The sequence below is a fragment of the Oncorhynchus mykiss genome, chromosome 6 (genome assembly GCF_057628025.1).
Source record: "Oncorhynchus mykiss isolate SJ-2025 chromosome 6, ASM5762802v1, whole genome shotgun sequence".
NCBI lineage: Eukaryota > Metazoa > Chordata > Actinopteri > Salmoniformes > Salmonidae > Oncorhynchus > Oncorhynchus mykiss.
In genome coordinates this window covers 69,168,923-69,194,015 of record NC_143027.1, presented here as the reverse complement: position 1 = coordinate 69,194,015, position 25,093 = coordinate 69,168,923, and the positions used below count along the sequence as shown (strand labels likewise).

Here is a 25,093-nt window from a genome sequence, read left to right as displayed (position 1 = left end):
TTTAATCCCTCTCTCTGCAGCCGACTCCTCCCCTCATCCTCCCACCCTCATCCCCCTCTCCCCTCCTAGTGCTGCCTGCCAGACAGCTGAACACACTGATCCCTGGTCCATAGGGATTGCTGGACACTGTCTGTGATGTCACCTCAGAGACGCTCCCAACGCACAGGAGTAAAACTGGCCTCTTCCCAAACTAGTGTAGAAAGACACACAGTGCCACGTTCACAAACTATTCCAAACAAACACTCACATACTAGAACACAAAAGCTTCACTAAAAACCATACACATTCACAGAGACCAATAGAATTACCCAGTCTGGAAAAATACCCCACAACACATTGTAGCAAACCGTTTTAATTCACTTACTGGATGATTGAGAAAGCAAAAATAGTGGTTGTCATGGTACTGTACATTCAGTGCATTGGGGAGAATTGTACAATCAAACTGACAATGAAGGGAGGCAGTTATGGCAAACATCACAAATGAATCATAATTTAGCTAAGTCTGAAAAAGAATATGCAATACAAAAAAACAGTACAGTACAAAACAGATTTGTGCTGCCATGGACCATCTACAGTTGAGCTCAAACTCTGTTGGTTTGGAAGTTCTCCCATTGTGTGCTTTTTTTCCTGCACTGGATAGACGGGCCCAGTCCTGACCAGCAACAGGGGATATGTGCAACAAGGGTTGGAGTGAAAAACACTGGATGAAATAAGACCAATAAGACCAGCTTCTGCTTGACACACTCCCAGACCGGGTCCAACGAACGGCCCAAACGACCCACCTCCCCAACCCCTCCAATGCTGTGCTCTCCACCCTCGAGTGCCGAGTTCATCACCGGCCAACTTCCCACAGGGCTATGTGCTCTGGACCTGTGGACGTACACACACACACACACACACACACACACACACACACACACACACACACACACACACACACACACACACACACACACACACACACACACACACACACACACACACAGAGGAGTAATAGAGACAGACAGAGTAGAGGGAATAAATGGTATGGAATATATCCCAAATCCCCAGTAATCGTAGCCTGGGCTCCATTCAGACGTGAGTGTGCAGAGAACATTAATATTCTACAACACAGCGGAGGAGGCTAATAATGGAGCACCTTTTCTCTATAGACACATACTGTACACACCCACACCACACATACTGTACACACCCACACCACACATACTGTACACACCCACACCACACATACTGTACACACCCACACACCACACATACTGTACACACCCACACCACACATACTGTACACACCCACACACCACACATACTGTACACACCCACACCACACATACTGTACACACCCACACCACACATACTGTACACACCCACACACCACACATACTGTACACACCCACACCACACATACTGTACACACCCACACCACACATACTGTACACACCCACACACCACACATACTGTACACACCCACACCACACATACTGTACACACCCACACCACACATACTGTACACACCCACACACCACACATACTGTACACACCCACACCACACATACTGTACACACCCACACACCACACATACTGTACACACCCACACCACACATACTGTACACACCCACACACCACACATACTGTACACACCCACACACCACACATACTGTACACACACCACACATACTGTACACACCCACACACCACACATACTGTACACACCCACACACCCCACATACTGTCCACACACCACACATACTGTACACACCCACACACCACATATACTGTACACACCCACACACCACACATACTGTACACACCCACACACCACACATACTGTACACACACCACACATACTGTACACACCCACACACCACACATACTGTACACACCCACACACCACACATACTGTCCACACACCACACATACTGTACACACCCACACACCACACATACTGTACACACCCACACACCACACATACTGTACACACCCACACACCACACATACTGTACACACACCACACATACTGTACACACCCACACACCACACATACTGTACACACACCACACATACTGTACACACACCACACATACTGTACACACCCACACACCACACATACTGTACACACACCACACATACTGTACACACCCACACACCACACATACTGTACACACACCACATACACTGTACACACCCACACACCACACATACTGTACACACCCACACACCACACATACTGTACACACACCACACATACTGTACACACCCACACACCACACATACTGTACACACCCACACCACACATACTGTACACACCCACACCACACATACTGTACACACCCACACACCACACATACTGTACACACCCACACCACACATACTGTACACACCCACACCACACATACTGTACACACCCACACACCACACATACTGTACACACCCACACCACACATACTGTACACACCCACACACCACACATACTGTACACACCCACACACCACACATACTGTACACACACCACACATACTGTACACACCCACACACCACACATACTGTACACACCCACACACCACACATACTGTCCACACACCACACATACTGTACACACCCACACACCACATATACTGTACACACCCACACACCACACATACTGTACACACCCACACACCACACATACTGTACACACCCACACACCACACATACTATACACACCCACACACCACACATACTGTCCACACACCACACATACTGTACACACCCACACACCACACATACTGTACACACCCACACACCACACATACTGTACACACCCACACACCACACATACTGTACACACACCACACATACTGTACACACCCACACACCACACATACTGTACACACCCACACACCACACATACTGTACACACACCACACATACTGTACACACCCACACACCACACATACTGTACACACACCACATATACTGTACACACCCACACACCACACATACTGTACACACCCACACACCACACATACTGTACACACACCACACATACTGTACACACACCACACATACTGTACACACACCCACACACCACACATACTGTACACACACCACATATACTGTACAAACCCAAACACCACACATACTGTACACACCCACACACCACACATACTGTACACACACCACACATGCTGTACACACCCACACACCACACATACTGTACACACACCACACATACTGTACACACCCACACACTCAACATACTGTACACACCCACACACCACACATACTGTACACACACCTCACATACTGTACACACCCACACACCACACATACTGTACACACACACCACACATACTGTACACACCCACACACCACACATACTGTACACACACCACATATACTGTACACACCCACACACTACACATACTGTACACACCCACACACCACACATACTGTACACACACCACACACCACACATAATGTACACACCCACACACCCACACATACTGTACACACCCACACACCACACATACTGTACACACACCACACATACTGTACACACCCACACACCACACATACTGTACACACACCACATATACTGTACACACCCAAACACCACACATACTGTACACACCCACACACCACACATACTGTACACACACCACACATACTGTACACACACCACACATACTGTACACACCCACACACCACACATACTGTACACACACCACATATACTGTACACACCCACACACCACACATACTGTACACACCCACACACCACACATACTGTACACACACCACACATACTGTACACACACCTCACATACTGTACACACCCACACACCACAAATACTGTACACACACACACCACACATACTGTACACACCCACACACCACACATACTGTACACACACCACATATACTGTACACACCCACACACTACACATACTGTACACACCCACACACCACACATACTGTACACACACCACACACCACACATAATGTACACACCCACACACCCACACATACTGTACACACCCACACACCACACATACTGTACACACCCACACATACTGTACACACCCACACACCACACATACTGTACACACCCCACACATTGTACACACCCACACACCACACATATTGTACACACACCACACATACTGTACACACACCACACATACAGTACACACCCACACACCACACATACTGTACACACACCCACACATACTGTACACACCCACACACCACACATACTGTACACACACCACACATACTGTACACACACACACACACACACACACACACACACACACACCACACATACTGTACACACACCACACATACTGTACACACACCACCCATACAGTACACACCCACACACCACACATACTGTACACACACCCACACATACTGTACACACCCACACACCACACATACTGTACACACACCACACATACTGTCCACACCCACACACCACACATACTGTACACACCCACACATACTTCTACACCCACACACCACACATACTGTACACACCCCACGTGTACACACACACACCACACATACTGTACACACCACACATACTGTGCACCCACACACCACACATACTGTACACACCCACGTGCACCCACACATACTGTACACAACCACACACCACACACTGTACACACCCACGTGCACCCACACACCACACATACTATACACACCCACGTGCACCCACACACCACACATACTGTACACACACCCACACCACACACACTGTACACACCCACACACATACAGTACATACCCACGTGCACACAAACACCATACATACACGAGTGCAAACAAGCGTGCACACACGCACACAAAACTATTTTCTAGTAATCTCTCATTGGGCCTTGTTTTCATTTTGGGCAATGAGGGCCCAAAATGGAACCCCCAACAGTCAAGGGGTAGGAGGGGAGAATACAAACAGATGTGGCTCTAGCCTAAAACACAATTCCCATGGTGCAGAACACTGGAACAGCCACACTCCTACCTCTCTAAAAAATATATATATACTGTGTATATATATATATATATATATATATACATATACACACACACACACACACAGTGTATCTGGGTAATTGTGTGGACCCCTCAGGCTCCCTGTGCTTTCCACTTATAATTTTATTGCCAATTAACAGAACACATCAATGCAGCTTCACAATTATACCTTCAGGGGGGTACAATAGAGAGAGAGAGAGAGAGAGAGAGAGAGAGAGTGTGTGTGTGTGTGTGGGGGGGAGGGGGGGGGGGGGAGCTATTAATCACAGTCAAATCCATTCATTTCACTCTTTGTTGCTCCAATGAATCTTTTGTTTTAGAGTGCTTGTGTAGAGGGGATTGAGCTAAACATGATCCCAGCTAGTCCAGCTGTGTTCTCATGTGTTCTGTTTTCACCATCCTTATCACTCCACTATGAGCTCTGGTCCCACCCACCCACCCATCCACCCACCCACCCACCCCTCTCCAATCCTCTTTACTGACCCCTCTCTACACAAAGGCTTCTCTCTCTATAAGAAGAGAGAACCGATGGTTTTCCATCAATCGGCACCAGGAGATTCAGAGCTTTAAAACGGTGAGCTGTTAAAAACGTCCAGCAACACTGACTGGATTAGTACAACCCTGGATGATCAATATGAGATTGCAGCGCTCGCCACCTGCCTAGAACACACACAATTAACCAAAACCAAACAAACAATACCACCCTCCAATTCTGAATCAATCACACGGGTGAATTAAAGAGGGGAGAAATGTGTGTGTTTGTTTGGACACTTGGTTCCATTGTAGGCCTGACGTATATCGATCTCTAGAAGGCTCTTTATGAGGAGCCCTGAGTGCCATTGATTCCAGCTGAGTGTATCATTAAAACGTGTGGGCCGTGTCACACAGCCTCTCCCTAATAAACACAGACGGTAAACACAGCACCCAGATCAAGAGTTAGGGTTGTGATGGGTTTATGTTTTCTCTGCTCGGGTTTTATACTGAACACTCACTCCAGTATCCCTCAGCCAGAGAGACCAGGTAAAGATTTAGGCTCCTGATGTCTTTCCCTTGCATGCTGATCTAAGGTCAGTTTTGAGTTTTCTGCTGTGATGGTAAGGGTAGGATTTGGGGATGGTAAGCTGATCCAGATCTGTGTTGTATAGGTAACGTCTAACTATAGTGTTTGAACTTCTCTCTGTCTGTCAGGATTTTTTACGAGCTGCTGTCAGTCTCTCTCTTAATCTGTTGTCATGGTGATGTCAATGTCCAACAGGTGTTTTAAACCACCTGCAGGTTTAGAGAGTTTTAAGATATATCAGTGAATGCTACATCTAATGGTAATGAGTCTGGATGCAGTGAGGACAGATTCCCTTGATTAGAATATCTCAGCATCTCTGTGTGTTTCTCTCTACCTCTCTCTCCCTCCCTCTCTTTTCACTTCTCTTTGTGTTCTCTCACCGTACTGGCAGATGTATCGGTTGCGTGTTTTACAGCGCTGGTCGTTCCAGTTGAAGGCGCTGGAAGCCTGCAGCTCCACACAGTTCCCAAAGCTGCAGGGAGAGAGACACAAGGGAGAGGAGAGAGGGAGGAACAGTGAGATGGAGAGAGGGGACACAGAGACATCTGGTGGTCAGACAGAAAATAACAGTTCTGCTTTCAAACACAGTAGCCTTAATGTCCAGGTATCCACAAAGCATCTCAGATAAGGTGTGCTGATCTAGGATCTGTCCATATAATCACATTCAGTTTGATCTAAAAGGAAAAACTGATCCTAAATCAGCACTCCTACTCTGAGATGCTTTGTGGGTATGGGCCCGGGCTTCTCTCCTCCTGACACAGAGGGTGAGGTGATAATGTTAGGCTACGTGAGACTATACCTGTGTTCCACACAATATAGAATAACCATGATGGTATCAATATGTTCATTCCAGTAAAAAATATAGTGGAGTCGCATTTGCAGTGCCTCATTCCACCTGCTTACTGTAGATTCTGACTACAATAATATTATTTTATGATTATCCATTCAACAAGGTGACGTGATAATACAAAGTTATAATTGTTGTTACTATTATCATTAAGTTGTCAAAAGTTATGACTCTCTCACCCCTGGTTGTCAGGCTGTCCAAAGGCGAAGCTGTTGTATGTGGGGATTTCTCCTGAGTCCCAGCGGAAAGAGTCCTTTAGAGGTTTATATGTCAGGCCTGGACACAATACACACAACCTTACAGGGCGCTTATCCTTATCTCACCTTTAGATATCTGAATGCTGCTCACACAAACTCCCAAAGTCAGTCTGTCAAAGCTATTTGGCTGTACGTATAGAAGGACAGTAACAGTGACATACCGATCCAGAAGTTGCGTGTCTCAAAGTCAGGGTCTGTGACCTCGTTGCTGGTCTCCAGCTGGCTGAGGTAAAATGCGAGGATGTCCTGAACTTTCTGGTTGTGGATCTGGGCCAGAATCCCCCCTCGCTCCTGGGGTCCAAACACATACCACAATATGAGTTACACACACTCACACACTCACACTCTCTCACTCTTTCACTCTCTCTAACCTGACAGCGGGTCTTGGCTCCATAGTAGGTGTCGACCTCTGGAGACACCATGAAGCACTCTCCATCTATCCTCACGTCACAGCTGTGGAAGGGAAACTGCTGCTTCTCTACAGAAACATAAGCAACACACATTAGGCCTCAGTAAAGGAGACACCAGGCACTCACCATCCATCTTGGCTCAAACTCAATGTACAGACCGCAGTCCATTGTGGTCACAATAAACACTATGACCTTTTATCATTTTGACTTGCTCAACTCCTACGTCCTCTCTCCTCCGTCCTCACTCGCCTCCTTTTGAAAACATCAAAGTTAATCGAGGAGAGTCGGCAAGCAGAGGGAAGGTGGATGAAAATGCAATTGCTTGAAATGAGACGGTCTTTCTCCACTTGTGCGTCAATAGGCAAATGACGTTTACAGAGGTGGATCCCATAATAAATGTGTAAAGTGATCAAAACAAATGAAGTTAGTTGTGGAAGATATTTTATAGATAAAACAATAAGTAGCATATTGTTTTTAAAAGTGTGCATGTTCTCAGTCTCTGACAAAACAAGTCTGATTCAAAGGGAGGGGGTGTGACAGACTTCAAAACTCTTCCGCGGTAGGATACACAAGTATCGTCGATGAAAGGTGGCTATCGAGGAGGGGAGGACACTCTTCCTACTGACGAATTGACACACTGCTCGACCACTCCATCACTTATCGGTTTCCAGGTCAAGGAGGAGAGAGGATGGAGGAGAGAGGACGAAGAAGAGAGGATGGAGGACAATCTTTTGCCCAAACAAGAAAAACCCCTGAGATGCATATGGCTTGATAACACAGTAAACATTGGAATCCATACTGGCTCAAACTAGCAGATACAACTTTAATCTAATCAGGCTGAAGCTTAATAGAAAAATGGTGCATTGGCTTAGATACAATGATGACAGGAGTCTGGTTCATTCTGGTTAAAAGTAATGGTGAGACAGTGCCACATTAGCTACATAAACTTCTTCCCAGCAGGGTTGGGGTCAATTACTTTTAAATTCAAACAGTAAAGAATTGGAATTTCAATGTAACTCATGGATTGACTGGAATTTAAATGGAATTGACCACAACCCTGATTCCCACACACATACACACTCACCTGCACACTCAGCACCCCCATAAACAACATCACACTCAGCACCCCCATAAACAACATCACACTCAGCACCCCCATTAACAACATCACACTCAGCACCCCCATAACCAACATCACACTCAGCACCCACATAACCAATATCACACTCAGCACCCCCATTAACAACATCACACTCAGCACCCCCATAACCAACATCACACTCAGCACCCACATAACCAATATCACACTCAGCACCCCCATAACCAACATCACACTCAGCACCCCCATAACCAACATCACACTCAGCACCCCCATAAACAACATCACACTCAGCACCCCCATAACCAACATCACACTCAGCACCCCCATAAACAACATCACACTTAGCACCCCCATAACCAACATCACACTCACCTGCACACTCAGCACCCCCATAACCAACATCACACTCAGCACCCCCATAACCAACATCACACTCAGCACCCCCATAACCAACATCACACTCACCTGCACACTCAGCACCCCCATAACCAACATCACACTCACCTGCACACTCAGCACCCCCATAACCAACATCACACTTGCAGGAGCACTCCTCTTCCTTGTAGCGGCCGTGCACACACTTCACACTGCAGCGCACTGAAACACACACACAGTCACATACAGTATATCGACCATGATGCACCTACAGAGATACCTGAACACATACACTGCAGAGCATGGCTAGTCAGACACACAGAGATAATAATAACTGTAGTAGACTGTCAGACTGGTAAACACGAGCACATAGACTGGTACCCTGACAGAATCGTCCGGTGAACCTAGGTCCACAATGACACTGGCAGGAGGAGATGTTCAGACGACCATGCTGCCCACAGCTCATACGACATGGGTTCCTGGGGGTCTCTGGAACACAGATACATTTTCTAAATACCTTTGCTTAAAATCTTCATTTTTCCATGAATACATTTAGCCTCCAGTTGGTGCTTGTTATCTGACAAGGCCATAATTGCATGGTAAGTGGTTAAGTGTTGGCTATACTGTTAAACCGGATTCGGTGAAAACCCCTTCACATGACAATACTTTAAGTGAGGCAAAAAATACACTTAACGTCTTTGGCTCAAAATAGATAATGAGCTGTCATCTTCAATAGAGGTGATACGTCGCTTTTAGTGCACTAAAGAGATTCTAAGAAAAAAATCTGTAGAGAACAGAGTTGGTTGAAATAGATACTACTTTGAGTAAGGAACAGCTAATATGATTAAAATGCTAACATTTTTCCCTAATTTAAAGATATAAATTAGTCTATGACATAGGTTCACAAAATAAACAGCATAGTGGGTCAATTTCAGCAACAACTAACACGGAGCTTAAAAACTAAGGTGTCATTGTACGCTGATGATTCATGTTTTCTTTTAAAACTACAATTGGAGTCTCTCCACGGCCTCAGAGGATCTAGATACTTTTGCTATCCTCTCTGGATTAAAACCAAATGATGTATTACGTATTGGATCACTAAAAAATTCACATTTTACATTACCATGTAGTTTACCAATGAAATGGTCTGACGGAGATGTGGACATACTCGGTATACAAATCCCAAAAGAAAGAAATGATCTCACTCCAATAATTTTTATAGAAAGTTAGCAAAAATAGATAAGATCTTGCTACCATGGAAAGGAAAATACCTGTCTATTTGTGGAAAAATCTAAAATCATTAACTCCTTAGTTATATCACTGTTTACCTATTTTGCTTATGGTTTTGCCTACACCTAGTGACCTGCTTTTTAAATTATATGAACAAAAAGTATTCTATTTTATTTTGAACGGCAAGCCAGATAAAATTAAGAGGGCCAATTTATATAACGAATATGAATTTGGTGGGCAGAAATGATTAAATATTAAAGCATTAGACCTCTCACTAAAGGTATCAGTCATACAAAAGTTATACTTCAATCCAAACTGGTTCTCTAGTCAATTGGTACGAATGTCTCATCCTATATTCAGGAAGGGCCTTTTCCCTTTATTCAGATCACACCTGCTCACTTTCAGTTGTTTGAAAAGGAAATCATCTCCAGAATATCTTTATTTTTTAAACAAGCCTTAGAAAGTTGGTTGCAATTTCAGTTTAATCCACCTGAAAGGACGGAACAAATAGTACAACAAATATTGTGGTTGAATTCAAATATACTAATTGATTAAAAAACTGTATTTATCGAAAAAAAAAATTAAAAAGGTATAATTTTAGTGAATGATATAAATAGGACTGGTGGAGTTATGTCACAAATACAGCTAACACAGACATATGGAAATGTCTGCTCTACCCAAAATTACAACCAATTAATTGCAGCATTACCACAAAAATGGAAGAGGCAAGTAGAAGGGGAAACAAGTAAGGAACTTGTATGTCGGCCATGTATTAAAGAACATAAATGGTTAAAGAAAAGTGTGATAAATAAAAACATACCAATTTCATTTAAGGACCAAAAAACTGACAGCTGTGCCATATAAATTGCAAAATAGTTGGGAAGAGATTTTCATGTACCCATTCCATGGCATATGGTTTATGAATTGATACGCAAAACAACACCGGATTCAAAACTTCGAATTTTTCAATATAAATTACTATATCAAATTCTTGCAACTAATAGAATGTTATATATATGGGGGATACAATCTTCTCAGCTCTGCAGATTCTGCTGTGAGGAGGCAGAGTCATTAGATCATTTCTTTTGGTATTGTCCATAAGTAGCTGGTTTTTGGTCACAGGTCCAGGAATGGCTGAAGAATTGCAACATTTGCCTAGAACTAACACTACAGATAGCAATAATGGGTGATTTGAAAAGCCATAGTCAATCAATCAATAATATAATAATTATTTTGCAAAAAACTTTTTTTTTAAATTTACAATCTGTAGAATCTACGAATCTATGAGAATAGGAAGGTTCAATTATTTTGTGAAGCATCACAGCACAGTTGAAAAATATATGGCAAATATAAATCCGAAATGGATGATGTTGAGAGATAGATGGGAGGGGTTGAGTGGAGCTGAAGGGTGGGACTAATAACAAGACAAACAATGTAAAGCATACGGGATCTGTAAAATGTATATAGGTTCGGAACTTCTGTGAAATAGCATAGTTACAAATAGAAATCAAACTGGATGGACATCAGAAATAGAGGAAGGACTAAGAACAAACAAGAGAGAACTATTGTAAAGTAGACTGTGTCTGTAAAATGTGTATAAGATGTATAAATTGAAGGTAAAAGCAGAAGTGTTTATTAGTTTACTTCAATTGGGGGATCGGCGGAAGGGTTTGCGGGGAATAACAATAAAGGTATATTCTTTAAAAAAGTATGTATGTCTATATAGGTATGTGTATGTATATATGTGTATATGTATGCATGCGTGTATGGATATATATATTTACCAAAATAATATGGGGGATTGGAAATGATGCAGACAATTACATTGGAAGCAACATTCTTTCCGCAATGTTAAGCTGATCCTCCCTCAAAAAAAGAAAAAAAAAAAGAACACAGAACCCAAACAGGCTGCGCGTGTGCGCCATCGCGCATACATTTATTTTATCCCCCTACACCAAACGCGACCACGACATGCAGGTTAAAATATAAAAACAAACTCTGAACCAATGACATTAATTTGGGGACAGGTCGAAAAGCATTAAACATGTATGGCTATTTAGCTAGTTAGCTTGCACTTGCTAGCTAATTTGTCCTATTTAGCTAGCTTGCTGTTGCTAGCTAATTTGTCCTGGGATATAAACATTGAGTTGTTATTTGACCTGAAATGCACAAGGTCCTCTACTCTGACAATTAATCCACACATAAATCGGCCAACCGAATCGTTTCTAGTCATCTCTCCTCCCTCCAGGCTTTTTCATCTTTGAACTTATATGGTGATTGGCATCCACACTTTCATAGTATTACCACGACAACCAGCAAAACAGTTTGTCTTTCAATCACTCACGTGGGTATAACCAATGAGGAGATAGCACGTGGGTATCTGCTTCTATAAACCAATGAGGAAATGGGAGAGGCAGGACTTGCAGTGCGATCTGCGTCAGAAATAGAAAGGAGTTCCATTTTAGCCCTTGGCAACGCAGACGCTCGTTGGTGCGCGCGAGCAGTGTGGGTGCAATAATTGAATAACATGGATTTCAAAACGTATTTTGCAACGCTCGCGCACGCGATGTGTCCGGTCTGGTCAGCATGTAAGAGCGTTGAAGTGCGAGGCTAAACTTCACCACTGTAACAGTGTGAAGCAAACCCATGCACATGCGCAGATACTCTCACTCATCGCAATATCTGCGGTGCTGCTCGTGGCAACATAATATCACTGAGTCTACCTTTAATGAATGAGAGTGTTCTCTATAGGGGTCTCACCACACAGTCCTCCCACATGGTCCCACAGTCTGAAGCAGCCTGACATGGAAGAGGTGCAGAGAGAACAGGAGAAACCAGCCACATAGGGCACCACCAACCTCCCATTCACCTCCCAGTTACCCCTGCAGAGAGACATATCACACACACATGTATATGTGTACACACACACACACACACACACACACACACACACACACACTCACACACACACACACACACACACACAAAGGCTGAGTACTAAAACAGGAGGAGAAGTCTGACATCAGGTATATAAGTAGTGTTCTTACCCAGGGGAGTATGCACAGACAAACAGTTCCCAGAGAGCATCACCCCTCAGACACAACTGTCTGGCACAGCCCACATTACTGGAGGTGGCCCACACCAACTACAGCAGAGAGAGAGAGAGAGAGAGAGAGAGAGAGAGAGAGAGAGAGACAGACGGACAGACAGACACACAGACAGAGTTGGAGAGAAACAGAGTGGGAAAGGGAGTATATTGGCGACACAATGTATTGGCATGTGGGCAACACAAACTCAATCCCGCCAATTACTCAAATTGAATTGAGAGTTGAATTAAGACTTCTTGTTTTGACAAAGTTACTTAGGGTTGCTGCACAGTTGGCAGATCCAGTACTGTTAACCATTACCTGTGTGTAGTGTTGGCAGGTAGCATTCTCTCTGCATTGCCCACTCAGGTACATGTAATCCCGCCCTTCCTCGAACCATGAGTCAATGACCTCAGCAAATGAGCTGGTAACATGAGCTGAATGATGGGTGTTCCAGCCAATGTGGCGGAGCGGTTGGTCCTGAGGAGCGGGATTTGTGTGGCAGGACTTTGCCCTCTCCTGGGCAAGTTTGAACAGCTTCTCACTCCAGTCCTACAGATATGGGGAAGAGGGGGAGACAACACACACACATGTTTAAACAAATACAATGGGGAACTACCTTCCCATGACTGAGGGTGACAGACCAATTTCCTCTCTTTGTGACCTAAAGGGCTCTTTTTCAGGGACACATTTTGCTTTTGGGACACACCCATGCCAGGCTCTCCATTTAACCCCCTACTGTTAATGTTCACTGACAAGGTTTCTTCTGAAGACTTAGTCGCAGGGCTTTGAAAATCAATAGCCTAAAATGGATACGGTATTTAGGCAGGGACAGATGGGGAGATCGATACAATTATAGACTGTGTGGGAGTATGGGAGAGAAAGAAATAAAGAAAGTTGGTTGTATGAGCACAGACCATGGCACAGTGACTCTGCTGCTCTGCCAGCTGACCATTAGGTCACTGAGTACACTATCTCATCCTCATAGGCCTTAAATAGATCAACAACAGCAAGTGTGCTATCCATCGCTAAAGGCCAGCACAGGCCATGTGATGGTACCTGATCTTAAACAAGACAGTCCTAAATAAACTACAGCGAACATGCTGGGAGGCTGAAAGGTGATCTCTGCTTTCAAAGCTGGTGCACTTAGGGGAGGATTCCGGCTAAGCAAGGTGGCCTACGAGCCCTGTATTTGTATTTATTATGGATCCCCATTAGTGCTACTCTTCCTGGGGTCCACCACAATTAAGGCAGTTATACAATTTTAAAGACATTGCAATACATTCACAGCACACTGTGTGCCCTCAGGCCCCTACTCCACCACTACCACACATATACAATACAAAATCCATGTGTACATGTGTGTGTATAGTGAGTATGTTTTCGTGTGTGTGTATGCATGCGACTGTGCCTATGTTAGTGTTTCTTCACAGGTGTTTCACAAAGTGTATTTTTATCTGTTTTTTAAATCTAATATTACTGCTTGCATCAGTTCCTTGATATGGAATAGAGTTCCATGTAGTCATGGCTCTATGTAATACTATGCGCCTCCCATAGTCTGTTCTGGACTTGGGGGCTGTGAAGACCTGTATTTAACATGAGATCCTCTCTAAGCTTTACAGGAATGTGGTTCTGAATATAAAACAGCAACACCTCCACCATTGGCATTTCTGTCTTTTCTGTAAATGTTATAACCTTGTATTGCTACCACTGTATCATCAAAGGTATTATCTAAGTGATTTTCAGCGATAGTCTGAATATGAATGTCATATTATTGATTTCATGAACCTTGTTTCTTAAGCTACATATGTTAATGTGGGCTATTTGGAGCACTTTTCTGGGATGCTTACTTGTTTTCATTGCTTTACTGGAAAATGTTGCAGAAGTAGATATGCTCATGTTATGTTAGTGCAGGGTGAGCTGCACACAGTGGACTTCCTACTAGAGCACAACGCCTCAGTGCTAACAGTATGAATCTCATCATAGGTACATGATTACTGCATAGTACATTAGCTGTAGGATCAGCAAAGTCAGTTAGAGGGCCATAAATTAGGTTAGTTACATTGTCTACCAATTCCCCTGGTATAATGTACATTTGCTGAAGCATTATGACAACTCAGTGTCACAATGGTAGGGAATAACTGAGCTGGGCTTGGGATATTGATAAGTCATTGTCTCAACGCAGCCGTATAATGCTGTGAAAGGATCCAGGAATCAAAATTATTTCGGGGGATCCCATCCTCCTTATAAAACATGTTTTGTTTCCAAAAGGTATCGAAATTGTCAACAAACGTTACACCTATTGAGCTCCAGAGACACTGGTGGACTGGGATGTAGGGGGAGAGAGATGTAAGGGGAGTTGGAGAAGGGGTCATGGAGTGTAAGGGTAAATGGGTAGTGGGGAGTAGGGGACCACAGGCGGGACAGTCTGGACGGGTTAGCATCCTTTAATAATGCCCTGGTCTGGTGAGAGGTGTGTGTCTCTAAAGTGGAGGGATCAAATGAAACCCAACATCACACACCTATTAACATTCTCTCCTCTCCTGGCACAGAGCCTGCTACAACATAGACAGACTCACAGGGTTATGCTTAAAGACACAGTACAGTCAGAGACATGATGGGCCTGTCAGTATCAAGTACTGAGTAGGGATATCCACCCACTAAAGAGACACAAGGCACAGAGGCAGATGAAGAACTGAGTGTTTAAACAGTGTCCCAGTAGACACATTTATAAGCATACAGTGCATTCGGAAAGTACTCAGATCCCCTTCACTTTTTACACATTTTGTTACTTTACAGCCTAATTCTAAAATGGATTATATTGTTTTTCCCCCTCATCAATCTACACACAATACCCCATAATGACAAAGCAAAAACAGGCTTTTAGAAATGTTTGCAAATTTGTAAAAAAAAATGTACGTGAGGATATATTGGTGTGTTCTTGGGGACCTTCAATGCTGCAGAAAATGATTTGTACCCTTCCCCAGATCTGTGCCTCGACACAATCCTGTCTCCGAGCTCTACGGACAATTCCTTCGACTTCAGGGCTTGGTTTTTTGACATGCACTGTAAACTGTGGGACCTTATGTAGACAGGTGTGTGCCTTTCCAAATCATGTCCAATCAATTGAATTTACCACAGGTGAACTCCAATCATGTTGTAGAAACATCTCAAAGATGATCAATGGAAACAGGATGCACCTGAGCTCAATTACGGGTCTCATAGCAAAGAATCTGAATAGTTATATAAATAAGGTATTTCTGTTTTTTATTTGCAATACATTTGCAAAAATCAAAAAAAAAACAGTTTTCGCTTTGTCCTTATTGGGTATTGTATGTAGATTGATGAGAATTTTAAAAATATTTAATACATTTTAGAATAAGGCTGTAGCGTAACTAAATGTGGAAAAAGTCTGAATATTTTCTGAATGCACTGTATAAGCAGCATATAAACCGTGTGGATTCTTCTGTTTAGCTGATGAGGAACTGATAAGGCAGCCTCTGTCTCTGTTAGGACAGGGAGACGGACAGTGGCTGTCACTCATTTACTAAGCTGTTTGACCCGTCTCATCTTGTGCGCGTCGAGTGGTAGCAGAATGTCTCCGCTCAGTGTGAACTGCCCCGCCAACCGCAGCCAGTTACCGTGGAGACGGCTGTCAGCACTCAGGACCTGAGCGTGAAAGGGGGGTGTTTCCACATATGCCGTTTCACGGCTGGCCCCCCAAGAAGGAGTCCTGTTTCAGAGATGGGGAGAGGGGACAGAGGGGGAGGAAAGGGGGAGGGAGAGAGGGTATCCTGGCACACATCAGTGGGATGTCATGCAAAGCTATCCGACTCCCACACGCTCTTCAGAGAGATCTAACATTTTGCCAGGCCATCAACATCCAACCATCTCTCCATTTCACTGACCCCATCTCTTCTCCTTCACCATTACTACAGCCCCCACCAGTCGCATCATTCCACACCTTCTCAACGTTGCTCCTCAGAGATTCTGCCAGCCTTCCATCACCTTGAGAGGGCCCCAACACAAACAGACTCTCCAGGCCACTCCTGTCCTACTGATAGCCACAGCTCACAGCCTGCCTGTGTGTACTCAGCAGAGCTCACAGCTGGTGTTTTCACCTGAATGTGTGTTGTAAAAAACACCCCCTTTAGAGAGGAGCCAGAATGAGATTTCAGTGTAATTTCCTCCACAGTGGCTTGAATGGGTCCACTGACAGGTGAAAAGAGGGGAGTTTTCATCTTGTCACCTTTTAAGTTAATCTTCCTCTGGCACATTAGTGTTAATATTTAAGGGCCTTCTAAAAGAGAACACTGACCCGTTTGTCAATTATTCAACCTTGCAGTGAAGTAAGAGATCCTCAACACTCAGAAACACTAACTGGAGACATGTGTTTCAATTTATTAAGGAAAATACCTACTAAAACTCAGATGGTCTTATGACTGACACATGAAAACATTGGAGAGAATACAACAGGCCCAGTGTATGGGAGTATTCATGCCATACTATAAAGAGCTTGGAAAGGATGATGTTGCTTCCTGTAGGACTAACTTCATCATTAGCACTACTTCCTCATCATAGGACATTTGTTGTTTGATGAATGGAGGCATGTCCAGATGTCAGGGGCGTGACAGCTAATTAAGAGTCTGTGCTAAGCCCCTTTGAGCACATTGTTCCCCCTGATGTCCTCTGGTCAAAATCATCAGCGCACGCTTTGATGGCGCCAGAGGGGAGCAAGGTCACCGGGCAAGTCCCCTTCTTGAATGTTCCATTTAAGTAAGTACAGGAGTGAAGCAAAGACCAGACATAAGAGTATGTTGAGTCTTACTCTGTTATGGTCTGTAAAGTCAACAACTTATAGCTGAGGAATTGATGTTGGCAAGGAGTGCAGTCCATAAAATAAGCCAAGACAGCACAGAGCTTTTAATAGCAAAGTGACAATCAGCAGGAACACTGTTTCCCAGGCAATATTTTCATGCCCACTCAAAACTGTCTTTTAGCCGTGGGAGTCCTCAGCTAAGTGGAGACATTAAGTGGGTTGAACTTTGACCTAAAGTACTGTAAATGACTTAGCTACAGATGCACACATAGCCTATACACTTTCTCTCACACATTCCCAGCATGCAAAACTTGAAATGACGTCATTACAACGACAATGAGTTTCTGCAACGAGTAGACGTAAAACAAACTTCCTCCCTCTCCTGTCTTACACCAAGAGAAAATACTTCATTTCCATTTCTGTATTTGAAGCAATTTACCTCCTATTGTCAGACAGGCTTCCCCAGCCCTCAGTGAACCTCCAGAGGTTATGGACTGAGTACAGAGAGAGAAGTGCCTCTTTTTGTGAAACTGTGTGAAGCGCTGCTCTTTTATCTCCTGAAGAGAAGAAGAAGAGTGAGGCTGCTGCAGGGCCACACTATAATATCTTTACCAACACAATGAGACAGCACTTACCCACGCCTGCTGCCCTGCCCGGGTGGAAATTCCTCAAAGAGAATCACAAACGCAGCTAAAGCCCTGAGCCTTTTAAGCGTTTATCAGTAAAGCTCCTTAATATGCTTCTTCAGCTCGCCCGGGATTCCTCCATCGGCCTTCGCAAGCAAATGACCTGTAATACCACAGTCCTGAATGCAGCATGATAATATCCTCATCCTCTTTTTCTCATTAAGTGTTATCAGCTATGTGCAGTTTGCAGATGCTTAGCAGCAGTCTAGGAACTCTGCTCTATCTGTATACATGGGCTTTGAGAAAGCAATCTATGATAAGTGACGGTTTTGGACGAAACAGCCATTAGGCCTCTAGGACATACTATCCAACCCCACTGTTTTGTGTTTCATTATCCACTGATTGTCCTCTGTCGTCGTCTGTCCTTATGCAATGTAAGCTTGAGATAAGGGAGATAAGACTGGCACAGTAAAAGTGTCACGCCCTGATCTGTTTCACCTATCCTTGTGCTTGTCTCCACCCGCCTCCAGGTGTCGCCCTTCTTCCCAATTATCCCTGTGTATTTATTCCTGTGTTCTCTGTCTGTTTGTTGCCAGTTCATCTTGTTCATTGAAGGTTACCAGCATTTGTCCTGTCAGCTCCTATCGTTTCCCAGCCTCTTTCCTCGTCCTCCTGGTTTTTGACCATTGCCTATCCTGACCCTGTACCCGCCCCCCTGAGTCTGCCTGCCCTCCTGTACCTTTGCTCCACCTCTGGATTACTGAACTCTGCCTGTCCCTGACCCTGAGTCCGCCTGCCGTCCTGTACCTTTGCCTTACCCTGGATTTTCAACCCATGCCTGTCTTTGCCTGTCTTTGCCTGCCCCTGTGCCACAATAAACATTATTACTTCAACAGACTGCATCTGGGTCTTACCTTGATCCCTGATAAATAGATGGCATCAGATATGGAGAAAATGCCCAGTGGTTCTCATTGACTCAACAAACAGGGGGATTATCATTGGAGGCTTGTCACACATTAGTGTTGTTTCAGGCTGCACAGTGCCTACCCACACTATTCACTCAGTCCTTGGGTAACATGCTTGTTTTGTCTCACTTTATCTGAGTGTTTAAGTGGAAATCATGAGATTATCCCTGAGACCGTTAGTCTGCATTACCTAATCAGTGATGAAAACTACAACTTCTTCAATTTAGTTCAATTAAGTTCAGTTAAGATTCATATACAGAGCCTTCAGAAAGTACAATGCCTTGCGAAAGTATTCGGCCCCCTTGAACTTTGCGACGTTTTGCCATATTTCAGGCTTCAAACAAAGATATAAAACTGTATTTTTTTGTGAAGAATCAACAACAAGTGGGACACAATCATGAAGTGGAACGACATTTATTGGATATTTCAAACTTTTTTAACAAATCAAAAACTGAAAAATTGGGCGTGCAAAATTATTCAGCCCCCTTAAGTTAATACTTTGTAGCGCCACCTTTTGCTGCGATTACAGCTGTAAGTCGCTTGGGGTATGTCTCTATCAGTTTTTGCATTTGCATTTGCTTGGCCATTCTAACACCTGGATATGTTTATTTTTGAACCATTCCATTGTAGATTTTGCTTTATGTTTTGGATCATTGTCTTGTTGGAAGACAAATCTCCGTCCCAGTCTCAGGTCTTTTGCAGACTCCATCAGGTTCTCTTCCAGAATGGTCCTGTATTTGGCTCCATCCATCTTCCCATCAATTTTAACCATCTTCCCTGTCCCTGCTGAATAAAAGCAGGCCCAAATCATGATGCTGCCACCACCATGTTTGACAGTGGGGATGGTGTGTTCAGCTGTGTTGCTTTTACGCCAAACATAACGTTTTGCATTGTTGCCAAAAAGTTCAATTTTGGTTTCATCTGACCAGAGCACCTTCTTCCACGTGTTTGGTGTGTCTCCCAGGTGGCTTGTGGCAAACTTTAAACGACACTTTTTATGGATATCTTTAAGAAATGGCTTTCTTCTTGCCACTCTTCCATAAAGGCCAGATTTGTGCAATATACGACTGATTGTTGTCCTATGGACAGAGTCTCCCACCTCAGCTGTAGATCTCTGCAGTTCATCCAGAGTGATCATGGGCCTCTTGGCTGCATCTCTGAACAGTCTTCTCCTTGTATAAGTTGAAAGTTTAGAGGGACGGCCAGGTCTTGGTAGATTTGCAGTGGTCTGATACTCCTTCCATTTCAATATTATCGCTTGCACAGTGCTCCTTGGGATGTTTAAAGCGTGGGAAATATTTTTGTATCCAAATCCGGCTTTAAACTTCTTCACAACAGTATCTCGGACCTGCCTGGTGTGTTCCTTGTTCTTCATGATGCTCTCTGCGCTTTTAACGGACCTCTGAGACTATCACAGTGCAGGTGCATTTATATGGAGACTTGATTACACACAGGTGGATTGTATTTATCATCATTAGTCATTTAGGTCAACATTGGATCATTCAGAGATCCTCACTGAACTTCTGGAGAGAGTTTGCTGCACTGAAAGTAAAGGGGCTGAATAATTTTGCACACCCAATTTTTCAGTTTTTGATTTGTTAAAAAAGTTTGAAATATCCAATAAATGTTGTTCCACTTCATGATTGTGTCACACTTGTTGTTGGATCTTCACAAAAAAATACAGTTTTATATCTTTATGTTTGAAGCCTGAAATGTGGCAAAAGGTCGCAAAGTTCAAGGGGGCCGAATACTTTCGCAAGGCACTGTATTCACACTCCTTGACTTTTTCCACATCTTGTTGTGTTGCAGCCTGAATTTAAAATGGATTCAATTGAGATTGTTTTGACACTGGCCTTCATTTAAAAAATATTAATTAAAAATGAAAATCTGAAATGTTTTCAGTCAATAAGTATTCAACCCCTTTGTTATGGCAAGCCTAAATAAGGTACGGAGTAAAAATGTGCTTAACAAGTCACATAATAAGTTGCATGGACTCACACTGTGTGCAATAATAGTGTTTAACATGATTTTTGAATGACTACCTCATCTCTGTACCCCACACTTACAATTATCTGTAAGGTCCCTCAGTCGAGCAGTGAATTTCAAACACAGATTCAACAACAAAGATCAGGGAGGTTTACCAATGCCTCGCAAAGAAGGGCACCTATTGGTAGACAGGTACAAATAAAAAAAGAAGACATTGAATTTCCCATTGAGCATGGTGAAGTTATTAATTACACTTTGGATGGTCTATCAATACACCCAGTCACTACAAAGATACAGGCGTCCTTCCTTACTCAGATGCCGGAGAGGAAGGAAACCGTGAGTGAGTTACAGTTTTAACTTAAATCTACTTGAAAATATATGGCCTGAAAATGGCTGTCCAGCTATAATTCACAACCAATTTGACAGAACTTGAATTATGAAAAGAATAATGGGAAAATGTTGCACAATCCAGGTGTGGAGAGCTCTTAGAGACTTACCCAGAAAGACTCTCTGCTGTAATCGCTGCCAAAGGTGCTTCTACAAAGTATTGACTCAGGGGTGTGAATACGTATGTCAATTAAATATGTCTGTATTTCATTTTCAATACATTCGCAAACATTTCTAAAAACATGTTTTCACTTTGCCATTATGGGATATTGTGTGTAGATGGGTGAGAGGGAGAAAAAAATGTAATCCATTTTGAATTCAGGCTGTAACACAACACAATGTAGAATAAGTCAAGGGGTCTGAATACTTGCTGAGGCACTGTATACGCTGTAATTTTCACATGACTAGTCAGTCTGCGGGCAAACAATGATTCTAAAAGTGAGGAAACCCTAAATCTAACTGAGCCACCAGGGAGGCGCTGCCATTGACTTCATCTACACACACTGATATAACATCTATCCTGCCTGTTAGTTTGAGTAGAGACCGAGAGACACAGTATGTAATCCTCCTGGTCCCTAACAGATATGTCTATCTCAGAGCCCCAGGGACAGATCCCAGATCCACCCCACACAGTGTTTATGGCCTTCAGCATTAACACCCTGCCAGACAGCACCATACAGAACAGCTGTGATGTCAGTGCCCCCGTGACTGGAACATGCACTGTCTACATTTACACACGGATCCCCACTGTCTCTCACTGTTGGGAATATCAACGTTTCAACAGAAGATACCCTGTGAGAAATCTCTGGTGTCGCTGCCTTTGTTAAGTTGTTAGAGATGGGGAAATGGGGATACCCTCAGAGAGGGAGGAACTGTGACTACTTATGAGGATACGATTTCAACTGATCTGTACAGTACCTTTGGATATAATATATAGCTTTGTTATAAATCATGGATCAAACGGAGGGCCTTTTCCAAGGGCTCGGTTAACCAAGAGATAGACTCTGTGACAAACTGTAATTGGGAGCATGGGAAAGAGCACAGGGGAGGGTTTCTGGCAGGGCTCTATTTCAGGTGACCTTGGTGTCCAGCAGGCAGCAGCAGCCATGTAACTCAGTGATGTGTTTCAAAGGGGCCAGCCTGCATGGCAACACGGCAGTCGGCATAGTTACATTTGCTTACAGCTCCGGGTAGAAGTTGCCATCATAGAGCTAGGACCAGCCTATCCTCCCCAATCAGACAAATAGACAAACTGACACACACACACACACACACACAATAAATATAATGAAAGGCAGGCAAGGCAACTAACCATTTTCTGCATGTTAGCGGCCATGGGGGTGACCCAGCTGCGCAGCCTATTGTGCTGTGTAACAATCAGAAAATGCTCCTTCAACCCAAGCCCTGGAATAAAGAAAAGCACACAATTATTTAGGACCGGTCACCATGGCAATGGAATGCAAGTGTCTGCAAGGGGGGCAAGGGGGTTGGCTGAAAGGTCTGATATAGTAACACTCCACAACATTGGGACAGTGTATATCCACAGCCTGTACATGCCATAGGCTAAACAAATTTGTATGGCCTATCATTTGGAGAACTGAAATGTGTATGGCCTATCATTTGGAGAACTGAAATGTGTATGGCCTATCATTGGATAACTAATATCTCTATTCAATATATAGGCCTTGTAGCCTTACTGAGGAGGTTTTTCACAAATAGGATTCTGACAGAAATATAACAAAATCTTACAGTTTTCACAATCCTATAGCATTCTTTATTTTATTGGGAAAGAAGAAAAATCGCATAGGTTATATTGATTAAACATAGCATAGCATAATTGACTAATGAATGTTATCGGCTGTTTAGCCTAAATGCTAATCACATTTGAGCAATTTACAAGTTAAGATGGAATGTAGGAAACAGATGACAACTTACAAGTTGTATCTGCTTAAAATGAGTTAGTTAGTCCAGTATGGCTCAGTTGATAGAGCATGGCGCAAGGGTTGTGGGTTCGATTCCCACGGGGTCCCAGTGTGAATATGCACTCATTACGATAAGTCGCACTGGATGAGAGGGTCTGCTAAAATGTTAGCAGACCCTCTCAGGGTCTTTGCAAGAGAAGTTAATAAAAACAATCACACTTTTCTTCACATATACTGTATCGCGTGCATCGGCCACCCAGATGTTTTCCTCTGACCAGCGCTAAGCCGAACACAGAACAGGCGATGCGCACTCTTACCGCTCTCAGATGAATCAGCGCGGCCCGGTTTCTCCGTGATTATCCTATTCGCTTGGGTGCTGTTCAGGGTCTGGAGGGTCACCATGAAAAACAGAAGCAGACACGAGGGACCAGTTAGAGACCCCATTGCTACTGAGGTAAATCGTGCCAAGTACTCTAAACTCCTCGTGGACAAGTGGCTCCCTCTTTTCCCCTCCTCTTCTCTCCCTCTCTTTCACTCCCACTCTCTCTCTCCCCTTCCCACAAGTTGTCAACATTTTGCAACTGTTCTTATCCACTCAGACGCACACAGTTGGCCGCTACTCAAACTTTAGTTGAATGAATGATACACGATCAGCGATAAACCCACACGGACAACCAAACTTCTAAAAGCTTGGCTGACCTTTTAACCATATAAATCAAATCAGTATCAAGTCGTGCAGTGGTGACCCGGTGGGGTTGTTTAGTCTGTTTAGCTAAAAAAAAAATATACATACAGTACCAGTCAAAAGTTTTGACACACCTACTCGTTCAATGGTTTTTCTTTATTTTAGTATTTTCTATATTGTAGAATAACAGTGAGGACATCTAAACTATTAAATTACACATATGGAATCATGTAGTAAGCAAAAACGTTTTCAACAAATAAAAATATATTTATATTTTGGATTCTTCAAAGTAGCCACCCTTTGCCTTGATGACAGCTTTGCACT

At 43.6% G+C, this 25,093-nt stretch overlaps 1 protein-coding gene across 1 annotated transcript; it reads right to left on the bottom strand.

Moving 5' to 3' along the window:
- Positions 1-336: 336 nt before the first annotated feature.
- Positions 337-24,645, bottom strand: LOC110526466 (C-type lectin domain family 18 member A). The gene is made up of 12 exons (XM_036980851.2): positions 24,402-24,645; positions 23,475-23,566; positions 13,701-13,931; positions 13,341-13,438; positions 13,054-13,175; positions 9,445-9,552; positions 9,193-9,285; positions 7,548-7,654; positions 7,338-7,467; positions 7,099-7,195; positions 6,453-6,544; positions 337-870 (listed from the first exon to the last, which is right to left on the bottom strand). Exons 1-12 carry the CDS (start codon positions 24,526-24,528, stop codon positions 833-835), a joined length of 1,335 nt encoding a protein of 444 aa, XP_036836746.1. The 5' UTR covers positions 24,529-24,645; the 3' UTR covers positions 337-832.
- Positions 24,646-25,093: the final 448 nt, after the last annotated feature.

Coding starts and splice junctions, on each gene's coding strand:
- LOC110526466 (XM_036980851.2), bottom strand. CDS start 24,528: ATGGGGTCTCTAACTGGTCCCTCGTGTCTGCTTCTGTTTTTCATGGTG. Junction 7,655..9,192: donor TGGGGGTGCTGAGTGTGCAG/GTGAGTGTGATG, acceptor ATGTTTCTGTAG/AGAAGCAGCAGTTTCCCTTC. Junction 6,545..7,098: donor GGACAGCCTGACAACCAGGG/GTGAGAGAGTCA, acceptor CTCTCCCTGCAG/CTTTGGGAACTGTGTGGAGC.